The following is a 20,923-nucleotide window of genomic DNA, read 5'->3' as shown; positions in this document are numbered from 1 at the left end:
TTTGGGATAGGAACAAATATCGATCTCTTCCAGTCAGTTGGTCAAGTGGTCGTTCTCCAGATTTCTTGGCACAACTTGGTGAGCACGTTCAGGGCAGCATCTGTTAACTGAAATATGTCAATTGATAGACCATCTATTCCTGGAACCTTAATTTTTGCCATTTTCTTCAAAGCAGCCTGAACTTCTTCTTTCATCACCATAGGCTCTTCAGAGATGAGACTTAAAGAAAATAAAGAAAACTTTTTAATCATATAAGATGATATCAAAAGGAACAACATACATATGATTGGAATTCCAGAACACAAGAGAGAAGGGACATAAATGAGAAAATTGTTGGAGAAATTCTAGATGAACATTTCCCAGGTATTATGAAGAACAAAGAAATCTACATTAAAGAAGCTCAGCAAATGCCAGTAGACTAGATCCAAAAAGAAAAACATCAAGACATATCATAATCAAATTATCCAAAATAAAAGACAGAGTGCTAAAAGAATTCTATCAAATTCTATTTCTCTCGAATATGAGAAAAACAAAGAGTCACTTACAAAGGAAAAATAATTAGATTCAGTTCTGTTTTCTCTGCAGAAGCAATCTGAGCAAAAGACTATGGGATGGCATGTGCAGAAAGCTGGGGGAAACCCCAATTGCCGACTAAAGATTCCATACCCAGCAAAGCTGTCCATCAAATATGAAGGAGAAATGATAGCATTTGCAGAGAAGCAGGAACTTAAGGAATTTGTGAAAACAAGACCAACTATACATAAATACTGAGCAAAATCTTTCATACAGAGACATCAGAGGAAAGTGAATGGACCATAGTAACCAGAAATGACAGAAAAAGAAGTACAACAAAATGGCAGTGGTAAAACCTGGCCTGTCAATAATCACACTTAGTATGAATGGACTGAATGCATCAATTAAGAAAAAAAAATGAGTAGCAGAATGAAAAAAACCCAAACAACAAAAAAACAAAAAAAAAAACCCCAAAACACCAAAGCCCATCAATATGTTGCTTACAAAGATCTCATGGAGATCTGGAAAGACAGAGTTATGGTGGACATAGTTCAATGGTGATTAATTTTATAAAAGATAATGAAAATAGGAATGATTGTATGAAACACAATGCTAATGAAAGATAGTCTGAAATACAATGTATACAAACTTTGTTAGCAAACCAATACAAAATAATTTTTAAAAAAATGCATTCCCTTCAGAGACACATCAAAAAAATGAGGAAAATGACAGACTAAAAATCAAAGTCTGAAAAAAAAAAACCAATCAAATGTCATCCACTAAAAAAAGCAGAAGGGACAATATTAATCTCTGGTAAAAATAGATTTTAGGATGAAACCATAAGAGCACTATATAATGATTAAAGGCACAATAGATTAAGAAGATCTAACTTTGGTCAACATCTATGTACTAAATGACAGACCTGCAAATTACATGAAACAATGGTTAACAAAATTAAAGAAAGAAATAGACAGCACCACAATAGTGGTAGGAGATTTTAACACATCACTATCACCAAAGGATAGGTCAACTCAAAAGAAACTTAACAAAGATGCAGAAGTTCTGAACTATACAATCAGCCAACTCAACCTTATGGAAGTCTTCAGGGTACTGCACCAACTAAAAGCCAATTTACTTTCTTCTCAAGTGCATAATAGAATACATTCTCCAGAACTGATCATATATTAGGACACAAAGCAAGCTTCAACAAATCAAAAAACATTGAAATAACACTAAGTATCTTCTCAGGCCAATGCTATAAAACTAGAGATTAATGACAAGACTTAATGAGAAAGCTTACAAAATCCACCATGTGGAAGATAAATAACACCCTGCTAGAATCGAGCTGGTGGGGAGGGGTGGGAAGGGAGAAAATTGCGGCAATGAATGAATGGAAATCCAAAACCTCTGTTAAAAAAAATTATTTAAAAAAACACAATTAAAATAAAAAGTTATTTAAAAAAAGTTAATAGAAACAAATTAAAATTAAAATACAACATACCAAAACCTCTGAGATACAGCTAAGGCAGTCCTCAGTGGGCAGTTCATAACAATAGGCAAACACACAAAACATGAAGAAAGAAACAAAATTCATGATCTATCTCAACATTTCCATAAAATGGAAAAAGAATGACAATCAAACCCCACATCCTCTAGAAGAAATTAAATTATAAGGACAAGATCAAAAATCAATGAGATAGAAAACAGAAAAACATTACCACCAACAAGATCAGGAGCTGGTTCTTCAAAGTGTAGCTAAAATTGACAAACTATTGGCATACTTAAAAAAAGAAAAATAAAAAAGAAGACAAAAATAACTCAATAAATTAATAATAGAGGTGGAATCACAAAAAAACCAGATGAGAGTAAATCTATAATGTTGGAATTTTATTAAAAACTTACTCTGATAAATTTGAAAACCTAGAGAAAATAGACAGATTCCTTGGAACCCATGCCTTACCCAGACTGACATGGACAGATGTAGAAGACTTGAACAGATCCAGCACAAAAGAAGAAATTGAACAGGTCATAAAAACACTCCCTCACACACACACACACACACACACACACACACATACCCTGGACCAGATGACTTCACAGCTGAATTCTACCAAACATTCAGAGAAGAACTATCACCAATTCTACTTATTTCAAAAAATAGAAAAAGAAGGAACATTCCCAGAGATGTTCTATGAAGCAAGCATAACCCTAATAATAAAGCAAAGCAAAGTTATTGCAAAAAAAAGAAAAGAAAACAATAAATCAGTATCTCTCATTCTCTCATGAATATAGATTAAAAAAATCTGTAACAAAATCCTGGCCAAAAGAATCCAATAGCACATTTTTAAAAAATTCGTAGTTCATAATGACAAAGTGGGATTAATAACAGGTATGCAAAGATGTTTCAACACACGAAAACAATCAACACACAATTTATCATATTAACAAAGCAAATAACAAGAACCAGATGGTCCTAGCAATTGATGCAGAAAGGCTTTTGACAAAATCCAACATGCTTCCTGATTATAACTTTCAGTAAAACAGGAATAGAAGGGAATTTCCTCAAAATAGTGAAAAGTATACATGTAAAACCAAGAGTTAATATCATTCTCAATGGACAAAGTCTAAAAGCATTCTCCTTGCAAACAAGGACCAGACAAAGACTCTCATTTTCACTTCTCCTATTAAAAATTGCATTAGGTGGGAGTACTTGTTAGGGCAATATGACAAGAAAAGGAAATAACAGGCATCTAGATCAGCAAAGAGGTAGTTAAGTTGTCACTGTTTACAGATGATATGCTAGTGTACACAGAAAGCCTCAAGGACTCACCAAAAATCCTGTTAGAACTAGTAGACCAATTTAGTAGAGTGGCAAGATACAAGGTCAATGTATAAAAGTCAGTAAGATTCCTCTATACTAACAAAGAAAACACAGAGAAGAAAATTAAGAAAGCATTATCACTTACAATAGCCAACCTCAAACTGAGATACATAGGAATAAACCTTTCAAGAGATACAAACTGTTACAAAAACAACAACTGAGATACAAAAGACCTTTATTAAGAAAACTCCAAAACACTTCTACAAGAAACAATGTTGTTGTTGTTGTTATATGCTGTTGAGTCAAGCACAACTCTTAGCAACCCTATGAACAAAAGATCTGAACCCTGTTCTGTCCTGTACCATCCTCACACTTTCTGACACACAAAAGCCCATTGCAGCAGTCACTGTGTCAATCCATCTGATTGAGGGTCTTCTTCTCCTTCGCTGACTTTACACCCTCCCCAACCTCATGTCCTTCTCCAAGGAATAGCACCTCATAGCAACATGTCCAAAGTATGTGATGCAAAGTTTCATCATTCTTGCCTCCAAAGAGCATTCTGGATGTACCATTTCCAAGACATACCTGTTCATTCTCTTTGCCACCCATGGATATTCAGTGCTCTTCTGCAATACCACAGCCCAAAGGCATCAGTGCTTTTTCTGTCCTATTTATTCATTGTCCAGGTTTCAGATGTATAATTAATAATCAAAAAGGCTATGGCCTGATTAAGACACATCTATCTTAGTCCTCGGACTTACATCACTACTCCTCAATAATGGAAAGGTTCCTAACTGCAGATTTTCCCAATGCAATGTGTCTCCTTATCTCCTGACTGCTTATACCAAGGGTGGTAATTGTGGACCCAAGTAAGATGAAGCTGTTGCCAACGTCTTCAATGCAGCATCTACTTCCTCCTTCATTACTATTACTATTGATTCCTGAAATTTTTCAGTTTCAATCAATTATTTCTGGTATAATGGTTCTGTGTATTCCAGCCATCTTTTATACACACACACACACACACACACACACACACACACACACTCTTTCTGGGTCATTCAATATATTGTCCATAGCATCTTTAAATATTGTGACATGAAGCTTATATTTGTTTTTCAGATCATTCATCTTGAGAAATGCAGAGCGAGTTCTTACATTTTTATTCTCCAATTCTAGCTCTCTTCACATTCCATTATAATACTTTGTTTTATCCTCCCAAGCTGCCCTTTGGAATAATCTGTTCTGCTTTTTCACTTTGACATGTTCTCCTTTGGAATTGGCTTCTTAGTACTCCAGTGCAATATTTAAAGTCTCTTCTGACATCCATTTCTATTTTTTCTTTCTCCCCTGTTTTTGTAATGACCTTTGCTTTCTTTATGGATAATACTCTTGATATCATCCCACAACTCATCTGGTCTTCTATCATTGGTGTTCAATGCCTCAAACCTATTCTTAAGATGATCATGAAATTCAGATCTTGGTTCCTGAAGACGTATTTTTATTTTCCTAAGCTTCAATTTGAACTTGTATATGAGTAATTATACAGGATCTGACCCACAGTCTGTCCCTGGCCTAGTTTTGACTACCAATATTGAGCTTTTCCAATGATTTTTTTTCCCACAAATGTAGCCAGTCTGATTTCCTATGCAACCCATCAGGTGAAATCCACATGTAAAGTCATCTTTTCTGTCTTTTAGAACTTTTTTCATTTATTTAGGTCTTTTATGGTTTCTTGTGTCTTCTAAAAGAATTACTTTTTACAATAGGGTGAAAAGAAAACCTATTGACTTGAAAAAAACATTTGGCAATACCATCTCAGACAAGGGTCCCAAAACACAAGTTTGCAGAATCCTACAGGGCCTCAACAAGACTGGTAACACAATTACAATTGGCAAAAGACTTGGAAAACTTTTCACAGAGGAAGACATTTGGATGGCCAATAGACACATGAAGAAATGCTCAAAATCTCTGACAATAAGAAAGATGTAAATCAAAACCACAATAAAGATACCATCTCACCCCAATTATAGTGGCAAACTTTAACAGGAAAGAAACCAATAAATGTTGGAGAGGATGTGGAAAGATTGGAAATCTCATATACTGCTGGTGGGATTGTAAAATGGTACAACCACTCTGGAAGGCAGTTTGGTGTTTCTTCAATAAGCTGAACATGGAAATTCTATATGACCCCGCTATTTCACTGCTGTGAATATACCCCAAGGAAATTAGAACTGAGACACAAATGGAAATTTATATACCAGTGTTCATAGCAGTGTTAGTCACCATTGCAAGAACATGGAAACAGTCCAACCACAATTGAATGGATTGAGAAATTGTGGTACATTCACATGATGGAATACTACACAGCACTCAGAAGCAACAATTTAGCAAAATACTACATAGCTTGGGAGGGACCATATAGCATTATGCTGAGTATTACAATTCAGTATTATAAGGACAAATATTACATAAGACCATTATTGTAAAAACAGAAGGATAACTAGTAAAATGCATATAGATGTCCAAGGGAGAAGGGGTAGGGACAGAGGGTGAGTGTGAAGGTGAGAGTGGGCAGGAGGAGGGGATCACATTGTTGCACAACATGGTGAGTGGAGGGAAGAGGTAAAGGAAATAAAAAATATGCAGCAGAGACCTGAAAAAGCAGGGTAATGTGGGCACAGTTCAATGGTGATTAATTTTATAAAACACAATGCTTGGAAATGAAGTGGGAAGCATAGCACTCCTTAACCTCAAAACCTACTACACAGCAGTGGTAACCAAAACAGGATGCTACTGATACAATGACAACCAAATAGACTAATGGAACAAAATTGAGAACTCAGAACTGTAGGAAATGAAGGAATCAGAAGGGACAACATAGATCCTGAGACTTCAAGACTTGGAGACTGGTCGACAGTGTCCTGAACCTCCATAAACAAAGGCCCTTCCCAATGGAAGGGACGAGACTGGCCCCTGACAGGTGACACTGCTCAGTGAGCACTCAGCCTTCCCTGCAGACTGGCCCCTCAGCCCTGCCTCCATCTCAGGACCACTCTGCTTGCTGATGTGGAGGAACACAGTGTTGACAGAGTGACCAGGGTGAGTCAGCGGTTACAGGTGGTCCAAGTCCTGTGCCCCTGCCCTCTGAGCTGGCAGGAAGTGTCCCCGCCAGCCCCGCCCACCACGGGCCACAGCCTCGATTCCCGGGTGTCAGAAGTAGGCGCAGGTTGCACCTGGAGTTGCTTTGTAAGAAACTGGACTTTGACAGCACGCTGCCCTTGGGCTTGCAGACACTGACTGCCTCACGGGGTGGTCGGGCTCCCCTCCACGCACCAGCGTCCCTTTGCCTCCGCCCCCCCTCACTGACCGCCTGACAGCCCCCTCAGTGACCATGTTCCTGTAACACCAAAAGGCTTTGCTTTGAGAAGACATAGGCCTCCCTGAAACGACACAGATGGTGCCTTGGAGCCACGGGCCCTGGGAGCCTTGGCAGAGCCTTGGCCTTGCCGGCTCACTTTTGTTTTTGTTTTGTTTTTAAATTCAGAAATGGAATGGGGGCTCCAGGGAAAGAACCGAGATTTTGTAAAAGGAAAAAATAAACCATTTTTTAAGTTTAAAAAAAAAAAAAGACTTGGAGACTAAAAAATTAAAATAAGTAGGGAGACAAAAGATAGCCAATATAGACAGAGAGATTGGAAGTTAGTGGCAAAAAAGGGTCCATATTGGCATGTTGGCATAATCTCATATGCCTGATGATTAAGGAAGACAGAAGAATTGGTACTTTAAATTGTGGTGTTGGAGAAGCATATTGAACATACCATGGACTGCCAAAAGAGCAAACAGGTCTGTCTTGGAGAGGGTGAAACCAAGCTACTCTTTGGAAGCAAAGATTTTGAAGCTCTGTTTGACATACTTTGGGCATGTTTCCAGGAGGAACCAGTCCTTGGAGAAGGACATCATGCTCGGAAGTGTGGAGGGTCAGTGCAGGAGAGGAAGACCCTGGTAGAGATGGATTGACACAGTAACTGAGGTAATGTGGGTAGGTATGTCAGAGACAGTGTGATTGGCCAGGATAAAGCAAAGTTCAGAGCTATTGTATGCAGGGTCACTGTGAGTCACAGGTGACTCAACAGCACATAACAACAATAACACAAAACCCAAGGTGAAAGATTAGTTCTGAGAATTCAGAAATATGCCGTCCCCTAGAAGATCTATGGAAAAGTGGGCTCCAGTACTTCAGCAGAGGAGGGAGCAAAGAAATCTGTGAGCCAAGTTCGGGAAACTTGGGAAAAGTTACGTATTTGAACTGGGTAGATGCAGCCTCGTGAACCTGGAAGAGATGCAGGTGTGGAACGCAGGGACATTTGTGGCTTTCTTTCTGCCTCAAGTGGGTGGCCACTGAGTGGACTTGCTGGATGGATTGGGAGTGTCTGGCCCAGCGTTCACCAGCATTTGGGCGTGTCAGATGGTAAAATACTGTAGTTTTAAATTGTTGTTGGTCAAACATTCTTCTAGGTCGTATAGCCCTGGTGTGCCCACTTGCTGTACAGAGGTAATTAGTGGTCATTGTGAAGCTGAGCCCTGTGACATTGATGTGTCAAATGCAACAACATGGTGGACAGTGTTTGGTGGCACTCTCCGGTTGAAACAAGCTTGGAAGCAGAGTGGCATCCACTTCTGTAAATAGCTTGCCTCCAGAAACCCTATGAACCTGGAGAAAGGATGAAAGTCACGTATGCAGGTATTAAGGACTTTCGTTCATAGGGTTACTATGAGTCACCTACTACTGGAGAGCACTCAACAACAACATTTAAACTGATGCTACAGCCTGAGCCACTGATAAAGAGAGCCATCTCTTCACACAGAGCAAAACAGAAGCTGAGAGGAGTTCCTCACAGAAATCTGAACACACATACTCACACACTCAGATACACAAGCATTTCCAACCAGAAAATAGACTTACTTCTGGTGAGATTACAGTGAGTGCTGTCACATGTAAATAATGAGGCCATTCTAAGAATAGAATCTCGAGAACCACACAAATTACTTTTTATAGTCAATAAACAGATAGACATTCTTCTGGTAGTCTCTACATTCAATCAAAATCCATCTTATGTCAGAAATTATATCCCTTCTCCCATGGCATCTTTTGAATCCAGCTTGAATTTCTGGCAGTTCCCTGTCAATTAATTGTTCTACCCATTTTTAAATAATCATCAGCAATATTTTACTTACATGTAATATTAGTGATATTTTTTAATACTTTGCACATCCCACTGGGTCATCTTTTTTGGGGGGAATGGGGAAAAATAATGATCTCTTACAGTAAACTCACCAGGTAACTATCTCCCAAATTTCTTGACATGGACTGAACACATCCAGGAGTACATTTGGTTTTCAAAACATGCTAATCAGTATTCCATCAATTCCTGGGATTCCCGCCCCCCATACGTTCAGTGAAATGTGAACTACATCCTTCATTGCCATTGGTTCTTGATAATATGTTCCTTCCATAAACGGTTCAGAGTTGACCAATTTTGGTACAGTCATGCTGTGTATTCTTTCCATCTTATTTTGATGCTTCCTGCTTAATTTAAGATTTTCCCCATGGAATATGTTACATGAAATAGTATTACAACTAGGACCTTAAATTCATTCTTCAGTTCTTTCAGTTTGAGAAATGTTGAGTTTGTTCTTCCCCTTTTATTTTCTAACTCTAATTTATTGTACAGTTCATTATAATACCTTAATTTATCTTCTTGAGTTTCCCTTTGAAATCTTCTGATCATCTCTTTTACTTCTGCATTTCTTTGCTTTGTTTTGGCCCATCTGTGTTATAGTAAAGCTTTTAGAGTCTCTTCTTACATCCACTTTGGTCTTTTCCTTCTCCTCTGTATTTTTAATGACCTTTTGCTTTCTTTATGTGTGATAGCCTTGATGCCATCCCATAATTTTCTCTTCCTCAGTCATAAGAGTTCAATGCATCAGATTTACCCTTGGGATAGTTTTAAAGTTTTATGGGAATAAACTGAAGACTGTAATTTGGTTGGGATCTCTAATAACTAACCACTGTTAGGACTTATGCTTCCAACCCAAAGGCATACGGTTTGAATCCTCTGGTGAAAAATGGGAAGCCTCATCTTACACTATTTATTGCCTCTAAAACCCCACTGGAGGGTTAGCTTTGAGTCCGTTCTGACTTTATGGTGCATAACAACAACAATGACACTTTAATTTTGTTCAGTTTCTCTTGCATATGAGTAATTGATTTATTACACAATCAGCCCCTGGTCTTTTCTTTCCATAGATGTAGTCAATTTGATTCCTGTGTAGTCCACCAGATGATTTGTCATTTATGCTTTTTTTAAAAGTGTTTTTGCAATGAAGAAATTAACAAGCAAAAAACAAATAAAAGTCTAACTTAATTAGCAAAGAATATCTTGCTTTGAGCATTGTGACCTTTTGAAGACTTAACCATGCTTTATTACAGTTTTACGAAAGTGGCTGCAAAGGTCAGATGAACTATGCTTTAGGGGAAGTCACTAATTAGCTGAGTTGTTCTTCAAGAAAATGTTGCATGTCTATGAAATAATACAAAAGTACTATTCTACTATTCTGGTCCTTTTTCATGGGAATATAACTTCTGGTGATGTTGTTGTTGTTAAGTGCCATCGGGTTGCCTGCAACTCATAGTGGCCCAGTGTACAATAGTTCTGAACCCTGACCTGTTCTGAGCCAACTTCATTGACTCCAGCACACCTACTTCCATTACCCCAAATACTATGTCAATTCATTTCATCAGGGTCTTCCTCTCTGGTGCTGTCTCTGTACCCTCCCTAGTATAATTTCCTTCTCCAAAGACTGGTCTTCCTGGCCAAATGTCCAAAGTATGTGAGAGAGAGCTTCAAAAAGAAATTTTTTAAAAAATCAACAAAAACCCAAAACAACATGAGTTAAAAAAGATAAATAAATCCTAGCCTCAAAGGAGTAGTGGTTTCCCTCTCTTCAAGACAGATCTATTTGTTCTCTTGGCAGTCTATGGTATGATCAATACTCTTCTCCAGCACCACAAATAAAAGACATTGATTATTCTATCATCCTTAATCATTGTACAGCTCTCTGATGCATAACAAGTAACTGCAAAGACAACGGCCTGGATTGGGAGCACCTTAGTCTCTAGGATGATATATACTCTTTAGCACATTGTAGAGGTCTCTGATAGCAGACTTTCCCAATGCAATTCATCTTTTGGTTTTCTGACTGCTGGTCCTAACAGTGTTGATTGTGGAGACAAGCAAACTAAAGCTGTTAAGAATTTCAATCTCTTTATCTATCATGGTGCTGCCAACTGGCCCAGTGGTAAAAATATTCATCTTCTTAAAATTTAGCTTCAATTCATATTGAAGAATACCATCCTTGACCTTGCAGCAAATGCTTCAGAATTTCCTCAATTCTAGCAAATAATGTTGTATCCTCTGTATAATGCAGGTTGCTGATGATTCTTCCTCCAATCCTGAGCCATATTCTTCTTCATAAAGTCCAGTCTCCAAAATGATTTGTTCTCCATACTGATTGAAAAGGTACGGAGACAGGATGCATTCCTGACACACTCCTTTCCAGATTTTGAGCCAGGAAATGTTTCTTTGCTATGTAGCAAAATCTATAAAAGGTCTTTCTTCTTGGGCAAAGCTTTTACTTTGTAGTCAGAAAATGTTGCTCCAACTTGGAAATCATAAATAAATTTTAATCAATTTCTATCAGTGGCCTAATATTATATTTTTTAAACCCCTAGACAATTCCAAATGAGGCACATCTAAGCAGGAGCTACATTGCACAGTTAAAAAGTAAGACCTGTAAGTCTGGTCAAGTCAAAAGTTCAGCAGAGGAAAAAAATAAAAAACCAAGCCCACTGCCATTGACTCTACAGAGCAGAGACAGAACTGTTCCATGACATCCAAAAAGCTTTCAGTCCTCAGGGAAAGGACGGTCATATATTCTCCCATGTAACACCTAGTAGGTTCAAATCATCAACCTTTTGGTTAGCAAAGTCTTAAGCATTATATCACCAGGTTCCTAACAAGAAGAAAATTAGATAAATGTAAAACTGAGGTCCAAGACTCCTACTGTATTATGAGAGTTTCAGTTAAGAAGAGAATGTAAATTGGTGAACTAAGAAATCTGGACTATCCACGTGATTGACACTGTAACGTGTCAACAGTCATAGAGCTAGCAAGCGATGGCAGAGCAGTGATCAGACCTAAGTACTGTTGTCAAATCCAGGAGATGGGTCTGGTTGTCCCAGGTCTTCACTCTCTTGATGGATTTGGAATCCTAAAGTGGGTGATTTAGATGATGGCAAGCAATTTCCTTAGATCCAGCATTAGGTTTGGAGGAAGGTTATTCACAAAATATAGCACACAGATGACACAACCTTGCTTGCTGAAGGCAAAGAGGCCTTGAAGATCAAAGACAACAGATTTCCTTATGAATTACACTTCAACTTGTGGAACACCAAAATCTTCAACTAGACCAATGAACAACATCATGATAAGCAAAGAAAGTATTGATATTACCAAAAATCTCATTTTACTTGAATCCATAATCAATGTCATGGAAGTTGTTGTTGTAATTGTTGGTTGTTGTTGAGTTGAGCATGACTCATAGTGACCTTATGAATAAAAGGCTTGAAGCCTTGCTATAACTATCATCATTTATCAAAGTTCATCGAGTTTCCAGAGGTATGTTTTTTAGGAAGTAGATGCCACTCCTGCTTCCAAGTCATAGAAGTAGCAATTCAGAATTCAAATAACTATTTACACACAGAGATAGAGAGAGAGAGAGAGAGAGAGAGATTGAGACTGATGCTGTAGGCCTAGAACTGAGGTCGCTTTCATGGTTTACTTTCTGGACAAGCAATTAAAAGGCCTGTAAGAGAAACCATAATACTGGGAGCTATTTATCCTTAGAAAATCAGTCATTTGGACAGTATTTGCCAAAACCAAAACTCAGAAGGCAGGAAAGAAGGGTGAATAGGAACAGGAAACACAAGGTAGAATTGGAAAGAGTTACCTAGTGAGAACTGCAGTCAAGAGCATGAAACAAAACAGGAACAAACCGTCAGATGGAAAAATAGTTTTCCTCAAACCACAATACAAAGTTTTAATTAAAAAATTAAGAAAGAAATAGAGAACTGTATTGCATTAGGCAGATCTGCCGCAAAAGACCTCTTTTAAGAGTTCAGAATGGAAACGTCACTTTGAAGACTATGATGGTCCTGACCTAAGACATGGTATTTTCAATGGATTCAGATGCACACAGAAGCTGAACAATGAATAAAGAATGAAGAAGAAACGATATGATGCATTTTAGTTATGGTTTTGGCAACTCAACCCAAACCCACTGCTGGTGAGTCAGAATCCACTTGAATTATGAGCCTCCAGCAGGTTTCCAGAGGCTGTGTATTTCACTGGAGGAGATTTCCCATCTTTCACCCTCAGAGAGGCTAGTGGATTCAAACTGCCTGCCTTTGAGTTGGCAGCACAACTTCTTACCCACTAGGCCACCAGAGCTCCCAAGTGTTGGCAAAGGATATGGAGTAGATATCAGAACTAGTCTAGAACTAGTAGAACTATCAGAAGAACAAATAAATATGTCTTGGAAGGAGTACAGCCAGAATGCTCCTTAGAAGTGAAGATGGTGAGTATGCTAGCAGAAGGATCAGCCCAGAGTCATCATGCCAAAGACACCAGGCTGGTAAAGCAAAGGGCAGTCCTTGAAAAAAGAAGACCCTGTCTTAGCAGAAGGAGTTCAAAAATGGCTGCAGCAAGGAGCTCAAAACACAGCAATGATGGCACAAAACCAGGGACCATTTTGTTGTCTTGTACATGGGGCAACTATGGGTCAGAACTCCCTCAACAACATCTAATAAGAACAACCTGATGCCCTAAAGATCAGCCAAAAATAGTAACAAGTAATCCTACAGCACAACAGTTAAATGTTCAGCTGCTAACTGAGAGGTTAGCCACTCGGCCAGCTCTGTAGGATAAGGGCCTAGTAATCTCTTAAAAAAAAATTACAGCCAAGGAAACTCTATAGAACAGTTCTACTCTGTCACATGCTGTCACATGCGTCAGAATTGACTTGACAGCACCTAGCAACTATAACAACAGGCAGAAGTAGGCTTGGATTGTGAAGATGATAGAGATTGGGTTTGCACACTCCCCAGAGCCTGTGGGATCCTGAATCCCAGAGACTGAAGGAGGTTGTAAGAGAGTCAATCTGCACCCTAGACAAGGGCTGGCCAGGGGAGTTTTGAAAGTACATTCTGGAGAAGGTGGCTGAGGAAGTGACTCAGCAGACTAGCAGTTGTTTCTAGTCCTCTCTGGAGTTGGCTTGGAAGCCAGGTTGTGTAACTGGCTGAGGAATAGTAAGGTCCAAGGAGCAGGAGCCAGAACGCCCATGGTCTCTTCCAGGGCCCTATTTGATTGGCCAAGAGACCTGTAGCTTTGGCCTCAAGCTTCCCTTTTGCACCAGGTGGTCCTTCTGCAGGGACATAAACAATTTACCCAGGAAGTGAACAAGGTCAACTGACACTCAGAGGAATGTAAATTTGCAATCCAAACTTGGAAACAGGATGTCATTGAAGAACAAAGGCATAGAGGTGTGCAGGGCTGGGGGGGTGGGGGTGTAAACTTGAGACCAGAAGGTCTGTGTGTTGGGCCCCTGACCCTGGGGCTCCCTTTCCCACTCAAATTCTAAAATCAGTCCAAGCTTCTGAGATCCAGCTTCCTCCAGAATATTCTTCTGATTTCCTATCCTCATAGAGCACCCCAACATCACCAAAATTAATAAGCACTCCCCTATATTTCTGATGGTTATAGTAGTACAATTTTTGGTGAAAATCATACTGACTTACATTAAAGTGTGATTGGGGCACACTTGATGAGATTAAGTTTTTATAACAAGGGAATAGCTTACCCAGTGGGGAACCCCAGAGCTATTTTGAGAGAAAAGAGCTCAGTGACAGTTCCTCAAATTCCTCCTGGCCCACTGAAACCTAGAAAAGATTGTGTCTCTGGTGAAAATCTATGTGGCTGTGATGGGGGAAAGACAAAGATGATTAGCCTTGATAGAAATACCCAAAGGCCACAGCAGCCTCTAGTCTCTGTCCATGTTCATGTCCACCATGTAAACATTCAGGTGGCAAACCAACTGTTTAACGATTAATATTTGGATACCACACTCCACCCTTAAATCTCACTGTTGCCTAGTTCATTCTGACTCATTTCAAGCCTGCAAATCTTTATGACAGCAGACTGTAATATCCTTCTCCCATGAGGGGTTGGTAGATTCTGATGCTTGACATACTGGTTAACAATCAAGTACATAATCACTGTGTCACCAGAGCTCTCTCACTTCATCAAATAACTTATCTCACTTGCTTTCCAGTTTCTCTTTTATGATACAGGGAGGTATTGGACAGTTTTCCTAAAGACACAAGTTACCTGACCCCAGCTATGACAGTTTCTATGCTTCCATTTCTAGCTGAAGGCAAGGCCGCCAAGTCCCCACTTGCCAACAAATTGTGTCTAACTCATGGCTGATTTTTCAGAACCAGATCTCCCAGCCTTTCTTGTGAGATGCCTCTTAGTGAACTTGAGTCCCCAAACGTTCAGTTAGAATGCATTAACCGTTTGTGTTACACAGAGATGTCACTGGGTCCCAAGAAACAGAAAACAACTGTCATAAAAAACTGAGACACTAAGCAGTCAGAGGACCTGAGAGGAAGAGACAAGAGCCCAAACTAAACAGAAAGTCTCCAAATAAACCAAATGCCAACAAAGTGATTCCAGCCCTTCAAACCATAGAGCCTTGAAATGTGATTCCCAGACCATCAGCAAGACTATCAGCTAGGAAATTGTGAGAAATGGAAACGTGTTCTCACCCCAGCTAGCTTGAGCCCACACCCCTAAGGTAAGGTGTTGTAATCTGTACTTACCAAGCCTTCCAGGTGATCTCAATGCTTGCCTGCTTGTGAGGACCACCACTACCTCCACACTGGGTTCCTCGCTCTGCAGTATCTGCTACCACCAGCCTCTTTCCCTTTGTTCATACCATCCCAGCCCCTGGAGCACTCTCTCCAGTCCTCTCTGCCAGACCCAAATCCTGCAGCCCAAGACTCCTTGCACCACGTGCCCTGCTTCCTTCATGAAACTGACTCATGTCAATAGCTCCTTGAGCATGAGGCTTCATGGACCCCTCAGCGCTTACAGAGTCCCTGGCAAGCTAAGCATCAGAACCAAAGCATTCAGGGTCGCTTCCAACATTGTAATTATTTATGGGAAGAGACTGCCTATCTCCTGATACCTTACATACTACGCCACCAAGGTGCCTTGTCAAGTCTTCTTGTTGTTAGGTGCTATTATTATCTACAACTCATAGAAATGGGAGGAAGAATATCACAGTTTCCCCACACCACCTGCTACTCCAACTACTTAGCCCAAGGCCTGACCCTCACTGTACCTTGAGGAGGCCCGACAAGGTCCTGGTAAGACCTGACCATATCCTGGAAAGGTCACCTAGATGCCAGAGCTTAATTTAGCCCTGGGCCCAATCATATTCTGACAGGACCCCCGGCCCTAAATTCTTGAGCAAACGACCCTCCTCTCTAAACCTCCTTAACAGTCCCTATAAAAGGAAACTGTCTTTGCCTGCACGCCATTCTGGTCTTCTCTATCAGTAATCACCTGGTGTCCCTCTCAGGTCTACTTAATAAAGGCCTGTTTGCTGCTTGAGACCAGCTGCTTCTTCTCTCTCTCTCTCCTCATTTTTCTATCTAACAGAAACTCCTCTATGAATAATGGATCTGAACTTTGTCCTATCCTGTACTGTCTTCACAATCCCTGATACACCTGATCCCATTGCTTCAATCACTGTGTCAATTTATCTTCTTGAGGGTCTTCCTCTCTTAAGCTGGTCTTCCACCTTTCCAAGCATGATGTCTTTTTCCAAGGAATGACTCTTCCTAACAATATGTCCAAAATTGGTCTATCCATTTGCTGTACAAAGGTAACTTGTGGTTGCTGTGAAGCTGAACACTATGACACTGATGTGTCAAATGCGATTATGGTTACTCATGGTGGTCAGTGTTTGGTGGAGCTCCCTGATTAAAACAAGCTTGGAAGCAGGAGTGGCATCCACTTCCAAAATAGCTTGTCTCCAGAAACCCACTGAACTTGGAGAAATGATGTAAGTTATGCAAGTGGTCTTTCATTCATAGGTTGTTATGAGTTGTCAGCAATGCGACGGCACTTAACAACAACAACAACATGTCAGACAAAATGTCACGATCCTTGCCTGTAAGGAGCATCCTAACTGCACTTTCTCCAAAACAGGCTTGCTTGTTCTTCTGGTAGAACATGGGATATGCAGTATTCTTCTTCAAAATCACATTTCAAAGGCATTCATTCTTCTTTTGTCATCTTTATGCATTGACCAGCTCCCAGACGCAAAGCAAGTCATTGAACAGTGGCTGTCAAGTCTTAGGAAGATTATATAACCTCCTTTCATCCTATGCAAAACAGAAGCAGCTCAACCTCTATCTCAGAGTTGCTGTGAGGGAGCAGAGCCAACACTGGTAAAGTACCTGCACTTTTTCAGGAACACAGTAAATACTAAACACAACATAAAAGTCAGTTGCTGTTCAATAAGTTCAGAGTCATCACAGCACCAGATGTGTCAGAGTAAAACGGTGCTCCACAGTTGTCAGTAGTGATTTTTTTAGAAGTAGGTCACGAGGTTTCACTTCTAAGGGGTGTCTGAGTGGCCTCAAAACACTAACTTTTCAGTCAACAGATGAACACATAGTACTATTTGCATCACCCAGGAACTCCCAACATAATATAGATAATCTGAATTATACAGTTACCAGAAAAATAATAGTTCCTCTCTTTTGCAAAAAGCTTTCCATGCTTTACGACATTCCCTATAATTCATTCTTTCTTTTGATGCTTCTGAGCTCCCAGAGCATTGTCAGGACCAAGAGCAATGGACATACAACGACTTGAGGAACATAGGGACACATCCCATCCCACCAAACCCCCATGTTCATGCTCATGTACCATCAAGACAGAACTGACGCGTAGTGGGCCCTCAGGTGGATTTTTAGAGGCTGTAAATTGCATGAGAGGAAATAGCCCATTTTTCTCCCTAGAAGCAGCTGGTGGATTCGAACCACATGCCTTCAAATTGGCAACACAACTCTGTATCACTAAGCCACCAGAACCTCCCACACTCCCAAGGGAAGATGCTAAATGAGAAAGGCCATACTCAGCCACGTTCTCAGCACTGATTTTTTTATCTTTGGCACTGTCATGCAAACAAGAAATCTTCTCAGTTTCCCACCTCCCCAAACACTACGATTGAGCTGGATTCCTCCTTCAGTGCTCTGGACTTACCAAGAACAGAAAAGGAGTGTTTCTGACAGTCCCCAGCCAAGAAATAACTACAGTCTCCAGCAAAGCTGTACATGCTCTCGTCAAAGGTGTTGATGAAGTCATCTCCAAAGAGGCTGCATCGGCCCATGGACAGCTTGCCAAGAGTCCCTTCTTCACAAAGGATCCCTAGAGGAAGAAATCACAGGTGAGCACCACCTGAATGTCCCCCCACCCCCAAGCCACTTAGATCTTGCAGAAATGAGACTGGGACCTGTAGAAATTGGACCGTGAGGAAGAACTTTCCTTTTGAAATGAGCCTAAATCTGTTTCCTTCAACCCTAAAATATGACACTGGAGCACAGTAATAATGGAGAAATGCTTTTTCTCCATCTATCAGTTCTAATGGTGTTTATTTACTGACTTATAAAATATTCCATATTCATTATAGAAAATTTGGAAAAATGTAGGGAAATAACACAAAGAAGATGTTAAAATAACCTGTAACCTATCATTCAAAGAAAACTAGAATTACTGTGTAAGTGTTCATCTTTATATATTATTTCACAGCATATTCACAACTGAATTTTTTTACCAATTTGCAATAATAATGAGCAAATTTTATAATCTATTTTTTTCTTAATATGGTAAAAATTTTATTATACCATTTTCTAAACTTCTAAACCATGATTTTTAAGGGCTACATTATATCTGGCATCTGAATGTATAGAATTCACTTTCTAATGTTAGGTTCACAGCATTTTTCTGAATTTCTTGGTGTAGTGAGTAGATGGTGACAAGCATCCTTGTGCATAAAACCACCAATGTTTCTAGAACAAATTAAGTGGTAAGGGTTTATCTGACATGTAGAAGGGCCCCATATCCCTTCTATGTGGGCCTGACATGTAGAAAGGAAATACACAGGAAATGTTTGCTCTCCTGGGGTCATATGCCAACTCCCAAGGAGTCTCCTACCACCCTTGTCCTGTGTGTGTGTGTGTGTGTGTGTGTGTGTGTGTGTGTGTGTGTGTTGGCGGTGGGGAGCCATAGCAATAAACCTCTAAGTGTTCTAGGACTCACAGTAGATGATGCGTCTGGCAGGAAGATTCAAAGGGGCCCAGCAAATGTGCATTTTGTCCCAGACCAACCTGTGGGCAGTAGGCTGAATGCTGCTGGCCTCAGTGTTCTACGTGGCATGCCACCACCAGGAAAGTGCCTCTTGCCCATGAAAGAATCTCAACAAGTTAAGAAGGCGATGTGTGCAGTAGAAAGAACACATAAAGCAGGAAGTTATCAATGCCCTTAGCCTCCCTAACCTTCAGTTTCTTCATCTGCACCATGAGAGGGTCAACTAGATGATTTCCACAATCATTATTGTAACAAATATTCTATTCATGTCTTGGATTCTTTCCTCTTGTTCCGCTTCTGCTTCCATCATATAGGACAGTCATACGTGGCCTTGTGTTTCCTAGTTCCACAATAAGGAGAAGTTGTACACAGGGCGCACACTCCCTGGATGGTACAGGGTCAAGGCAGGGGGCCCTACAGAGCCTTCATGGGGAAGGTCAACTCAGCAACATGTGATTGGCAGTCCCAGCTCCAGCCTACCACAAGGGGATCGCAGGCATGACTGTTCACTCCAAGAAGGCCTACTTGTTCTGAATGGCCCTGGGGAGAGAGTGAAGAGTGAAAATACCTTGGTACTTACCTGACAAGGCAAGTACCAGCACAAGCAATGCCCTCCCCAGCAGAGCAGGAACCATCTACAGAGAAGCAAGAAAAACACCCTGGTCATCAATGTCCAGACAGATGGCTACAGGAATATACCTCTATCAGTGCATGGAATGGAAAAGTACTTTAAAGCAAGAGAAAAAATTGAACATCATTGTGCCCTGTTTTCCTGTTGAACATGGACTAAACTAAGACAAGTCCCTTCATGCCCACGCCACCCCCAGCCCCATTCAAAAAAAAAGAAAACTCCCACCAGGACCAAGCCTAAGAGTAACGATGGCTGTGAGCCAAGAGCAAGCGGAGTTCCTTCTCCTCTCTGTCCTCCAATCACTGTGGCCTCTATCTGTTCCCTATACTTTTACAAAAGCTGGGTAATAAGCACCTGATTCTTTCTTGCCTCTTCATCCTCCTTGCACCCTTGCAGCAAAATTTGGCAAGTACAAACTATCTTACATTCTTGTTCTGACCACAGACTTAGAAAAGGCTCAGGATCCGCTGACTCGACACTTTGCTTGTGGTAACCACCCTGTACCTTGAGAGCCTACAGAGCAGGGGCTATCTCACTCATCTCCATCCACAACAACCAGTGAGGTGTCCCGCACCAAGGAGATGCTCGGGAAATGCTGCCTGATTTAGCCCAACAAATGGACAGGAGTCCAGGGCAGTATCCTGGGGTCTCATCAGCTTTCCCTACTATGTGGTTCTCCCAGTAAAGAACAATTGTTCCTGTTTGGCAAAGCATACTCCTAAGTCCCTATGCTCTTTGCAACAGCCCTGCATCTCCAGAGAATGTAAAATTAATGTGAATCTGTTGGCTGGCATTCCCTGAGGCTACTCTTTTTCAACCTAATGCTCTCCCCAAACAAAAGCCAAAATGTGCCCAATCTACTACATCCCTGTGGAAGGAAAACTTTGCTGAGCAGATGTGATCAAGGTTTGGTCTAGTGATCTCCTTCCAAACTAGCAATATTGAAAACCCCTTGGAGATGAAGACGGTGATCTTTAAAAAAGAAAAAAAAATCTGTATTTTTAAAAATCAACTATATGCAATTAAGTGATTAGCAAAGGTGGAAAGGTAAGTAGATTAGTAGAAACAGAACATCCATAATAGAATTCATGAGAATGCTGACACATTGGGGGTTAGTGGGGGAGATGACACTAATATCATTGAACAGTTTGTGTAGAAGTTATTAATGCAAACTTACTATGCTGTATAAATAAATGCTCACCAAAAACACAATAAAATATTTAAAAATACAAAATCAGTCTTCAAGAGCGGTACTGACATACATGGGTTCACCTTGTTTAAAGCAGCAAATAGTTTGAGTTGCTTTTTATTTTTTTATTCTCAAAACCAGGTGCCCCCTCCCATCCTCTTGCAGCACAACAATATGTCAGGTTGCTCACAGAAGGTACATAAGGG

At 40.3% G+C, this 20,923-nt stretch overlaps 1 protein-coding gene across 1 annotated transcript in view; it reads right to left on the bottom strand.

Annotated features, from left to right (window-relative positions):
• Nucleotides 1–19,532, bottom strand: part of VWF (von Willebrand factor) — a 227,928-nt gene extending 208,396 nt beyond the window's left edge. The window contains exons 1-2 of the mRNA XM_006891361.1: nucleotides 19,478–19,532; nucleotides 17,794–17,958 (exon numbers count right to left, since the gene is read on the bottom strand). Coding sequence (XP_006891423.1) covers nucleotides 17,794–17,958; nucleotides 19,478–19,532 — 220 coding nt within the window. The remainder of the gene's footprint in view (nucleotides 1–17,793; nucleotides 17,959–19,477) is intronic.
• Nucleotides 19,533–20,923: the final 1,391 nt, after the last annotated feature.

Source organism: Elephantulus edwardii, unplaced genomic scaffold (assembly GCF_000299155.1).
Source record: "Elephantulus edwardii isolate Elephantulus edwardi_28Jun2011 unplaced genomic scaffold, EleEdw1.0 scaffold00096, whole genome shotgun sequence".
Classification (NCBI taxonomy): Eukaryota; Metazoa; Chordata; class Mammalia; order Macroscelidea; family Macroscelididae; genus Elephantulus; species Elephantulus edwardii.
This window is presented reverse-complemented; position numbering and strand designations above follow the sequence as displayed.